The sequence below is a fragment of the Mustelus asterias genome, chromosome 11 (assembly GCF_964213995.1).
Source record: "Mustelus asterias chromosome 11, sMusAst1.hap1.1, whole genome shotgun sequence".
In the NCBI taxonomy this organism is placed as follows: Eukaryota; Metazoa; Chordata; class Chondrichthyes; order Carcharhiniformes; family Triakidae; genus Mustelus; species Mustelus asterias.
This window is the reverse complement of record NC_135811.1, coordinates 40,396,606-40,408,850: the sequence shown is the minus strand read 5'-3', so window position 1 is coordinate 40,408,850 and position 12,245 is coordinate 40,396,606. Positions and strand designations below refer to the sequence as shown.

Below are 12,245 nucleotides of genomic sequence, written 5' to 3'. Positions count from 1 at the left end.
CACTCTATAAACACAGGGAGCATAAAGCTGGCATATCTGCAAATTTCTGGAAAAAGAACTACTTTCTCATTTAAATTTGAAGAGCGACTTGAAATAAGGCACCTTGTCTGGGCCAAAATGAAAGAAAAATAGAGGACAGTTCAAAGTAACAAGGTAACTATGCTCTTCCTACTCATGGATGTCCTCGCTCCTCCCACAATAATCTATGGGCCCCCTGCGGCGTGTTTCCCACGGCAGAGTGGTTGCCATTGACTGCCGGTGGGATCTTCCGGTCCTGCCGATATCTACGCCGTGTTGCGTGGCTCGTCCATCCCACTGCCAGGGAACCCACCATTGGGAGGGTTGTCTTTAGCGGGACCGGAAGATCTCACCAGTGGGAAGGGCTGGAAAATCCTACTCCATGTATAAAATGTGTTGAGAAACAATTATACTGCTGAGTATGTTTGGACTTTAGACAGCTGTTAAAAGGGATTGATTTAACCCTGACTTATCAAATAGCTTGATTGTGAATCCAGGGCCTCTGGACTATTAATCTGGTAACATAAACAATGCATTACCATACCCTAAATTATCCAAGGTATCTAATCGTAGAGCTATCAATTCTAATCATGTTTGCAATTAATTGCCCTGAAGTTGTAACACTGATGCAGTAAGGTTAAATACCTTGCTTCTTGCTTTTATTCTTTTGTAAACGTAGTCTGGGAACGTCTTCTTGGGGATGAAGCGTCCACAACCCTCTGTGGCATGAATTGTCCCATATTCGAGGACAATTTTACCTTGACTCACAACAACTGAAGGAGCACCACGGCATTCCATCCCTTCAAATATGTTGTACTCAATTGCCTAGGAGACACATGCAGATGTGATATAACTTTTCATTCATATCATTTTGAGTGCACTTTCCACGACCAATTTGTCAACTAGATTACTTAATCTATATTGTAAGTATGCTGACTGATAATGGGTAATTGTTTAAAAAAATGCTCATGTAGTTCAGTGCTGAAAAGCTGCTGGATGTTTTACTCGGAAATACTTTGATCTGGATTGTGGCCAAGTTATTTTGGACAAACACTGCTGCTTGTGTTCACTGTTATGTCCTTTTGTACCTCTCTTGGCTCTAACTCACTCTCTTCCCTGTTTCGATTCTTCCTTTCTCCGAACTCAATATTCCTTATTTCCCGACACGATTAGGAAATGTTATTGCACTAAAATTGTAGGAGGAAAGAGAAGCACTGGATCAAAAAAACTAGTGGAAGAAAGAAAATGGAAAGTATGACTAAAATAGAGGACACAAAATGGAGCAAGTAGTGCAACATTTTGATGATGAGGAATATTTAAGATGAGGAGATTGAATCCTGTAAGTGAGGGCTGTCATGTATTTGAACTTCTCTCTGTTGCATGGTCAGTGATATGCTTTTCCCATCTGTCCCTTTCTCGGAGTCTGCTTGCAGGTGAAGATTTTTTGAGCAGGAGAAATTATAAAGGAAAATAGAAAAGCAATATCAAAAGGTCGGGATTCCGGAGAATGAACTGAGAAGAAAACAAATGAGGAATAATGGTAGAAATTGGAAGGCAAAGACACAAGTTTGTCCCCTTCCACACTCCATTCTTGGGTGAAAAAAAAATAAACAGAACTGAAAGAAAAAAATCTGGTGGTGGAAGCAAGAGAGCAAGGGCGGCACGGTAGCACAGTGGTTAGCACTGCTGCTTCACAGCTCCAGCGTTCACCGGGCGGCACGGTAGCACAGTGGTTAGCACTGCTGCTTCACAGCTCCAGCGTTCACCGGGCGGCCCGGTAGCACAGTGGTTAGCACTGCTGCTTCACAGCTCCAGCGTTCACCGGGCGGCCCGGTAGCACAGTGGTTAGCACTGCTGCTTCACAGCTCCAGGGTCCCGGGTTCGATGCTCGGGTCACTGTCTGTGTGGAGTTTGCACATTCTCCTCGTGTTTGCGTGGGTTTCCTCCGGGTGCTCCGGTTTCCTCCCACAGTCCAAAGATGTGCGGGTTAGGTTGATTGGCCAGGTTAAAATTGCCCCTGAGATGTGTAAATTAGAGGGATTAGCGGGTAAATATGTGGGGGGTAGGGCCTGGGTGGGATTGTGGTCGGTGCAGACTCGATGGGCCGAATGGCCTCCTTCTGCACTGTAGGGTTTCTATGATGATTTCTATGATGACATAAAAGAAGCAGTAAAGTCAATTATTTAAGTAACGGAACAATTGCAAATAATGAAGGAATTACTGAGTTACCTTTACACCAATTTGCAAATTTTATAATTGAGGTGTCCTCTTATGGTATCCAAAAATGTGAGGGTTAGGTTGATTGGCCATGCTAAATTGCCCCTTAGTGTTAGGGAGATGTCAGGAGGATTAGTAGGGTAAATATGTGGGATTATGGGGATAGGGCCTGGGTGGGATTGTTGTCGGTGCAGGCTCGGTGAGCCAAATGTCCTCCTTCTGCACTGTAGGGATTCTATGTATTCTATCTGAAATTGTCGCTAGACTTTCATAGGAAATAAGTGAATATATAAATGAGATTATTTTAAAGAGTGTTTCCAGTGTCCAGGCTGGGGTTTAAGGCTTTTAAATATTCAATATTCTGGACCAAGGGGATATTTAATATCTCATCTGTTTTTGTGGATGAATTCTACAGGATCAAATTGTAAAGAAGGGGGTTTGACAAGGTAAACACTGAGAACATGGGGATACAAATAAAGGGCCAATCATTAAGGACTGAGATTAGCAGAAATTTCTTCATTCAGAGGATTGTGAATCTTTGGAATTCTCCACTCCAGAATGTTCCATCACTGAGCATATTCAAGGCTGAGACAAGATAGATTTTTGATCTCTGAGGAAATTATGAGATATGGAAAGTGGTGGGAAAATGGTATTGAAGCCGAAAAGCAGCCATGATCGCAGTGAAATCTGGAGCAGGCTCAAGGGGGCGCTCCTGCTCCTATTTTTTTATGTTCTTCCATGAAGTGGCTTGTGATGGTAGCACATTGTTGGAACAGTGCAAGAGAAGACTTCTAGTTAGCTAATGCACTATCTACACTGGAAGTGTTTAATGCAATAAAAATAATTGAGACATTCAGCAGATCAGAATCTATCTGTGGAGAGAGAAAGAGAGTTAATGGAACAAAAATGAAACAAGGTCTGTTGGCAGGCACTGTACCTGATGGAAGCGATGCAGTGAGCACACACAGTTTGTACCACCCACTCATATCCATGCGAGTTAAACACGTTACTGACTTGCTACACACTCAGCAGGGGGCCCAGGTTTGTATGAGGCAAGCAGCAATTAAAACCAGCCTGCGCTTTTTAAAACCACGCTGCACCTGAAAGTCAACAGCCTTCCATTCAACAGGCACTGGGATAGCTGTGTCGGAGCACTGGGATAGCTGTGTCGGAGCACTGGGACAGGCAAAGACACAAGGAATACAGGTCCAAATGGAATATAAAAGGCTGGTTAGTTGAGCATTGTAATATATATATGTGGATATGAGGCCTTCATTGATCATACCAAGGCATTCGACTGTGTGAAAAGAGGCTGTTTATTTAAGCTCCTGGAGCAAACTGGCTATTCGCTGGAGTTGCTCAGTGTGAGCGCCTCTTTCCGTGGTAACTTGATGGGTAAGGTTAGCTAGGATGGGGCAACATCGGAAATCTTTAAGATCTGCAGTGGGGTCAAACAGGTTTGCATTCTGGCGCTTACACTCTTTGAGGCATGTGTGTTGCTGCCATTTACATAAGGTCACCTCCAGAGGGTGTCCACCTCCGCACTAGAACTGACGGAAAGCAGTTCAGCCTGGTTCACCTGAGATCCATGGCAAAGGTTTGCCAAATCCTCATCGCTCCTCGCTGACGATACTTCACTAACATTCCATACTGAGGGACACCTGCTGCGGCAAACGGACAGACTTTTCGCCAGCAAAGAGTTTACTTTGACCATCAGCATCAGAAATACAAATGTCGCGATCCAGGATGTTGCCGCTATCACTATCCATCAGCATTGGCAATGTGATGCTGGAGGTCACTGATAGCTCCACATTCACCAGTAATGATGCTGAAAACAACACACACATCTCCAAAGCTGCAGCTGTTGTGTCCAAGCTGAGTAAGAGAGTGTGGGACAACAGCAAACGGACTGAGAATGTCAAAATGTGAATCTACCAAGTCTGAATCCTCAGTGTACTCTTCTACAGCGGCAAGACCTGGACAACATATGCTAGGCGGGAGAAATGCGAAACAATTTTCATCCTTGCTGTCTCTGTTGCATCCTCTGCATCTCTTGACAGGATCAGGTCACCAACTCAGAGGTTCTAGAGCATGCTAATTCTAACAGCTTACACTCGTTGCTAAGCCACTGGCTCCACCATGTTCACCAGATGGGTGATGCTATACACCTAAAGACCTCCTGGACAGTGAACTGGCCACTGAGTTAAGACCTCATGGGCACCCATACCTCTGCTATTTGATTTATTATTGTCACATGTATTAGTATACAGTGAAAAGTATTGTTTCTTGCACACTATACAGAGCATACCATTCATAGGGAAGGAAAGGAGAGAGTGCAGAATGTAGTGTTACAGTCATAGCTAGGGTGTAGAGAAAGATCAACTTAGTGCGAGGTACGTCCATTCAAAGGTTCACAAACGTAATGTGAAGATAACATACTGACAAATGGGAGGCAGTCACTAGCGGCTGTGACCTCTGGAAGTTTACTGCCTGGAAGGGCACTGGAAGAGGTGAACAAAAACAAAAAGCTCAGTGGCCCAAGAAGAGGGCCCAGGGGAACAGGGGTCAGTCAATCGTGCACCTTCTCTGTAGCAAATGAGGCACAGACTGGCATGCTAGGGTGGGGCTCCTGAGCACCACCAGGTGATGTTCAAAACAGAGTTGCGCACCAAGACAGAAGCCATCATCTTATGAGGCAGAAGAGTGTTGTCAGAGTATTCGGAGCATTGTTGGATAACGTGATGGAATAGATTTTTCAGGTGTCTCTTATTTTGGGATTTTGGCAAGGAGCACTGAGGTGTGTTGGCCATGCCGCCTCCTCCAGCCTGGGAATATCTGCTGGCCTGGAAACGGAGGGTGAGCAGGACTCTGACTCAATAGTGAATTGCATTTGCTCAATCAGGCACCCAGAGCTCTTTGAAAGCCATAGCACTCCCTCCTGAGCATCTCAGCTGAAAGCTGAATGGTGATGCCTTTCAAATGGCGCTGGCAGGGGCTGTCTCATGCAGCCGAACACATTTTCAGCTGTGCATGTTTAAGAGAGGCCCAGTGTGATCGACCATGACTCGTGTTACGACCTATTGACTGGGTGGCATGGTGGCACCGTGGTTAGCACTGCTGCCTCACAGCACCAGAGACCTGGGTTCGATTCCCGGCTTGGGACACTGTCTGTGTGGAGTTTGCACTTTCTCCGTGTCTGCATGGGTTTCCTCCGGGCGCTCCAGTTTCCTCCCATAGTCCAAAGATGTGCTGGTTAGGTAGATTGGCCGTGCTAAATTGCCCCTTAGTGTCAGGGGGACTAGCTAGGGTAAATGCATGGGGTTATGGGGATAGGGCCTGGGTGGGATTGTGGTCGGTGCAGACTCGATGGGCCGAATGTCCTCCTTCTGCACTGTAGGGATTCTATGACCCTGAATGCTTCTGGAGCAGGTGGCAGCACTGCGACCCTCCAAAACATGGTCATCTTGAGGCCAATGTTGATGACAGGTACATTTCCAGCATTTCATTTTCAATTTCAGATTTCCAGCAACCCGTATTATTTTGCTTTTGTATTTGATACAATGACTGACTGCAGAGGTGGAAATGCTCATTTCCCTGAACATGGCAATAGTTGCACTTTTGCTATACTTGATGTATCGCCATCAATTGCATTCAACAAACTGCTCCTCAAGCATGAAAGGGAGCAAATCCCTGTATCCAAATGCTGTGCTTGAAGGACTAGTCGATGCACTCAGAATGCAACGTGAGGAATTTAATCTTCTCATCGCGTAGAGTGCATTCACCTCCTTAGACTGAATCTGAGTTTCTCTGCACCACATCTGCAAAACAAAGTCACTGAATGCTATAACAGCTGTTTTGCCACTTAGCTCCGTGAGGGAAGAGCATCTCTGGGTGTGCATTGGTCACACTGACTGGTGATGTATTGCCATTCTGCTGACTATCAAACTGATACTGGGGCTCCCAGGAACATACTGTTAATGAATGAGAGGAAACCACCTCGTCGCAATCACAATGCCATTATGTCAAGAAGCAACACCTCCATCAGGCTCCCCTGGATGCATCTGGGTTAAACACAGTAAGAAGTCTCACAACACCAGGTTAAAATCCAACAGGTTTAACCTGGTGTTGTTAGACTTCTTACTGTGTTTACGCCAGTCCAACGCCGGCATCTCCACATCATGCATCTGGGTTCAGAGAGCTTCCAGTTGATATTGAAACCTCAAAGTGGGGTTTTATGTTCAATACTTTCGGCTGGGGCTTTCTGAAATACACCACGGTGTCAGACCTCTGGTCTGACCCTGGAGTTGTACTATCATTTCTGTTGTGAAGGAGAAACTACTTTGCCACAGTACAAACGCAGGGGTATAACTGGACCTTAAAAAGCTTTCATCTGGCCAGCATGAGAAGGCAACTAGTTTGTAAATGTCCAGAACAAACATTAGTCTGATTCTCACACCATAGATTTTTGTCAATGAACATCCCGTAACTACAGCTAAGGTGGCCAAAATTTGGGTTTGCCAGTCGATTGAGTTCTAACCAAGAACAAATTCTAAACCACGTTAACTTCTCATTGCTGGGTATCTGTAACCAGTAAATGTGAGCTTAATGAGGAAGCTGTTTGCATTACCAGATTGTGTGTCTTTGCTGAAATGATTTTGACAGCTTCTGGATCCCAGATGACCAGATCAGCATCGGAACCAACAGCGATTCGTCCCTTTCTGGGGTAGAGATTGAAGATCTTTGCAGCATTTGTACTTGTAACTGCTACAAACTCATTCTCATTCATCTTTCCTGTAACCTAGAGTATAAAGTGAAATAAAGATTGCAGGGGTTATGTTATATGGCTTTGAGTCTACAGTTGTTTGTTATCTTTTTTTTCCTTCTGGTGTAATGAATACAGATCACTGATATGCAAAGACTCGTCTCAATTTGTAATCTTTTAAATGCAGTCATTTGTTGGGGAGGTGATGGCCCAGTGTTATTATCGCTAGACTATTAATCCAGATACTCAGTTCATGTTCTGGGGACTCAGGTTCGAATCCTGCCACGGCAGATGGTGGAATTGGAATTCAATAAAAAATACCTGGAATTAAGAATCTACTGGTGACCATGAAACCATTGCTGATTGTCGGAAAAACCCATCTGGTTCACTAATGTCCTTTAGGGAAGGAAATCTGCCATCCTTACCTGGTCTAGAGCCACAGCAATGTGGTAGTCTCTTAACTGCCCTCCAAGGGCAACCAGGGATGGGCAATAAATGATGGCCAGCCAGCGACACCCATGTCCCATGAATGCAAAAAAAAATGTCCTTGTAGTACTGGATGAGGAGAATTGAAATATTGGGAAGACTAAAACCTTTGTCTTTGGTTTATGTCTTTAACTCCATTCCTTCGCCATCATCTCCACCCTTCTCCATGGCAGCTATCTAAAGCTGAACCACACACTTTGCAACCTTGGTGTTATATCTGATGCCAAGATGAACTTCTGACCACATATTTGCTCCATCAGCAAGATCATCCAGTAATTTCTGTAACATTGCCTGGCCATCCTCAGCTCATTTGCTGCTGAAACCCTCATCCTTGCACTTGTTACCTCAAGACTTGTGTGTTCCAATGCTCCCCTTGGCCAGCCTCCCACCTATTATTCTTCAAAACCAAGAACTCATCCAAAACTTTGCTGCCCGTGGCCAAACCTGTACCCATTCACCCATGGTGTTGGCGGAGACCTACACTGACTCCCGGTTAAGCGCACCTCAACTTTAAATATCGCATCCTTGTTTGCAAATTTCTCCCTGGCCTCACCCCTCCCTATTTGGGTGGTTTTCTCCAGCCCTCCAGAACCTCCGAGATCTCTGTGCTCCTCTGGTTTTTGCCTTTTGAGCATTCAGGATTTTAATCAGATTATCATTGGTGGCCTTGCCTTCGGCTGCCTATGCCCTAAGTGGTGGAATTCTCTCCCGTCTCTCTATCTTTGACATACCTCTTTGACCAGGTCTTGCTCTTTGATCACGTCTTGTTCATGTGTTCCAATATTTCCTCATGTGGTTCTGTGACAAATTATGTCCGATAATTGCTTCCATGGCATGCGTTTACTAAATGAAAGGGGCTATATAAGTATAATTTGGTGTTACTGTTGTTTGTGTATTGAGCTGGTTCTGATGGTTATAAAAGCCTAGAAATTTCTTGGGGTCTTCCTTCAATAGTGTAAGTATGGTGGAAATTCTGGGAATAGAAATTTTGCGCTGTACAGATGGTCTATCAGCTTGGGGTAATCTGTCCTTGTAAGGCAGAAAGAGTTCACCAGTGGTCCAAATGAGGTAAAGAATTCTTCTTTTGGAAACGCTCTGATTCTCATGAAAACCACTGCAACTGTAGAAGGTAATTAATCCCATCTGGGATCAACTGATGACTCTAATAGATTTTGGGGTTGTTAAAAGGCCTCAGTGAAAATTTTGCCAGGTCCCAACTGTCATAAGTATTGCTAAGGCTTTTCAAGGATATTAAGTAAGTAATTTTTCCAGAAAGCCGAGGATTTTCCCTCAACGCAGAGGGTGCAGATGAATGATGTGCTGATGGACCCACCCTTCCCAGCCAAAATTTAAAGATTTGGTCCAATTGGGGGGCAATTCCAGGAGTGTAAATGTAAATGATGCCCTCTCCAGTCCTGTGAGTTACAGTGTCAGTATTGGGCATTTCAAAATCCAGTTGTGTTTTTAGCATTCTGCTCTTCAGCTCTAAGCTCTAATTTATTGCCATTAACAATATTTTAAATAAAAAGGTTCATAGCAATCAGGAGCAGAAGTAGCCAAGTTCAGCCCTTCAAGTCTGTTCTGCCATTCAATCAGATGATGGCTGATCTCTCCCTGGTCTATAATCCACCTCCCTAATTGTTCCCCATTTCCCTCTTTCCCTTTTTAAAATTAGAAATATGCCTATCTTCCCCCATGGAACCATTCAACTCTCACTTGCATTCTTGCACTCTCACATTCTCTCACTCTCGTGCTCTCTTTCGCACTCACACTCGCTCTTGCCCTCCCCCTCTCATGCTCCCTCTCTTACACTTTCTCTCTTGTGCTCCCTCTCTCGCGCTTCCTCTCACGTTCCCTCTTTCGCGCTCCCTCTCTCGTGTTCCCTCTCACGCACTCCCTCTCTCACACTCCCTCTCTCACACTCCCTCTCTCACACTCCCTCTCTCACACTCCCTCTCTCACGCTTCCTCTCTCACGCTCCCTCTCTCACGCTCCCTCTCACGCTCCGTTTCTTGCGCTCCCTCTCTCATGCTCCTTTCTCGCGCTCCCTTTCTCACGCTCCCTCTCTCGCACTCCCTCTCTCGCACTCCCTCTCTCGCACTCCCTCTCTCACACCGTTCTCTCTCGCGCTCCCTCTCTCACGCTCCCTCCCTCACACTCCCTCTCTCACACCTTTTTCTCTCGTGCTCCCTCTCATGCTCCCTCTCTCGCACTCCCTCTTTCCTGCTCCCTCTCACGCGCTCCCTCTCTCGCACTCTCACAGTCCACTCACACTCTCTCTCGCATTCTCGCGTTCTTGCACATTGGCATGTGCCTAATTGGTTTTATACGATAAACATACCACAGCCTTATCCCAAATAATTGTCATCCGCTCTTCAATGCCATTAACTCCTTCAGGGATCAGTCTGAAGTCATCTTTTCCAACTGCTTTCTGTGCAGTGGTGAAAGCACAGTGAGCACTGCCAGTAACCTGCAGATCGCCGCTATATTCAAAAACAAATCAGACCAGGGTTACCATGTGTCAGGATGAATAGCAGCTGCCATTTATCACCATTCCAGGGGGATTACCTCCTTGTGTAATGAACTCCAATAACTTGCACATAAAATAAGTTTACAGTTTCACTGCAATTAGTGCACAAAGGAAATCCTCCTTCTCCTTCCTAACAAGTTGCCGCCCTGAAAGCTTATCCAATAAACAGTGAAGTATAAGATTACACAGTTGGATTTCCGCCCATACTTTTGGTTATTACTAAACTTACAAATGTTTTTCTACGGTACGATCATCATCCCTAAAATTGCAAACAGAAAAATAACAATCTATTCGTGCAGGGTGAGTCAAATCACAAATTCATACCAGGAGAGAAGAGAGTTCAGGTAATCAGGGGTGGAAGTATCAATGCTGAGTGGAGGAGAGGTGACAAAGGCTGCAGCTTTGGCCCAATTCTTACTCCAGTAGTGAGAACCATCAGTCCCAAGACTTGCCGTGACAGGCTCTCCATATACAACCGCACCTGCCAAACCACACAAAGAACTGACTAGTATCCTTAGCAAAACGGGCTTAATTAGGTCATGTATCCTTGATTTAAATTTGTTAGTGGGACACCTTATAAAAACACAATAGGCGTGATCTTGCCAGTAATTCATGCCACGCCCTCCGCTGCAGTGAGGTTGATAAATTTGGCGTCCAGCCAAATCTCTGCTCACCGCAGTGGGTTGGGAAAATCCCGTAAGGTTCCGGCCTGAGATTTAATTTAAACAGTTTGCAAAAAATTAAATATTTTCCCTAATGAAGCAGCTATCTAACAAAGAGCAGAGAAATATTCGGGGGCAAGTGTCACCCCCAAATGCCTTAATTTGATGTTGCTTTGTCCATTCTAGTAAAACACACACTTATAGATGGTCACCGCAGTCACTGGGGAGGTGATCTTCTGAGTTGATGGGTGAGATTTCCCAGTCCCAACCATCGCTCCACTGGAAATCCTCACCCGCAGGCAACGGACCATTCGCTGGTCTGTCAGACTTTCCGTCCTGCCTGCTACAATTCCCGGGGTAGGCGGGACTAGAAAATCCTGCCTGCTGTTGCCAATGGAGAAGCTTGCCTACCAGTAGATAGAAAATCATGGACAGCCTGTCCTCAATTTTCTCAGGGGTACTGGCTGGGATAGTAGTTTCCTGCAGCATAGTGAACTCCATAGATTGCCTCCCATGTTTATTGGTTTCACCATTGGAATCGTTTTATTTCTGCAGAATTACTTGAAATCTTCAATTTACTGAGCTGCATGCAGAATTTCTTTCTAAAACTGCAATTATTTTAACTGAGCATAATGTTTAAATGACAGAGCAGCTAAAGATAATCAAAAGTTTGTGTTGACTTGAAGATTAAGCAGATCATGGAACACTCGTCCAGAGGCTGGTATCAATTGTGACTAAATAATTTCAGAATTAATTCTTACAATCTTTAATTATAACAATACAGGGTTTCAGAAAGCAGTATTCCTGAGAACATTGTAATTGCTCCAAAATGTCCTTCGGATTAGTGTTCTCCACAAAACAGAATTCCAGCACTGGAATGGGGTGGGACCTTGCGGCATTTAATCTTCAGACAAAGGGCTGCTGGGAGCGTTTCCTGTGGGGCCAGGTTCAGGGATTAGGAGTCAGGGGCCAGGATGAGGTTTTGTCTACTCTCCGGAAGCTTGACTTTGTAAAAGAAGGCAGAGCTGTGGGATGACATCATCTGCCAGATGTTCTGCTGCTCCTGTCTTCTGAGCTCTGAATGAATTGGATACTGGTCTGTTGTTGCTATCGCTTAACTGGAGCAGTGCAAGTTGGGCCTGCAGGAGTGTTGAAGGCCACAAAGACAAAGGACTCCGATAAAGGGTTCTGATTACAAAGTTAGAAACATGGATACATGGAAAATAGAAGCAGGAGTAGGCCATTCGGCCCTTCGAGCCTGCTCCTCCATTCATTTAGTCGCACTTCTAAGTCAGTCCCTTCAGTTTTATGGTCACGTTACATTCAAACATCTCCTGTTAGCATTGTGCCCTATGTATTCCGACACTGTCACATGTGACCACTTGTACAGTGTCTAACAATGCAAACTCAGAGGGATCAGGATGTCTTCTTATGATGGAATGTGATTGCAGGGCTAAAACTATGATGGAATGGGACAGGATGAGCAAAATCTGTTTAGCCAGAACAATAAAGCAGAAAACAGGCAACATTCCACCTTCAGGTTAGATAGAGTCTGGGACATAATTAACAG

The 12,245-nt window shown here is 45.0% G+C and overlaps 1 protein-coding gene across 1 annotated transcript in view; it reads right to left on the bottom strand.

Annotated features, from left to right (window-relative positions):
- Positions 1 to 12,245, bottom strand: part of dpysl4 (dihydropyrimidinase like 4) — a 40,793-nt gene that overhangs the window by 6,824 nt on the left and 21,724 nt on the right. The window contains exons 9-12 of the mRNA XM_078223469.1: positions 10,338 to 10,494; positions 9,825 to 9,966; positions 6,863 to 7,033; positions 664 to 843 (exon numbers count right to left, since the gene is read on the bottom strand). Coding sequence (XP_078079595.1) covers positions 664 to 843; positions 6,863 to 7,033; positions 9,825 to 9,966; positions 10,338 to 10,494 — 650 coding nt within the window. The remainder of the gene's footprint in view (positions 1 to 663; positions 844 to 6,862; positions 7,034 to 9,824; positions 9,967 to 10,337; positions 10,495 to 12,245) is intronic.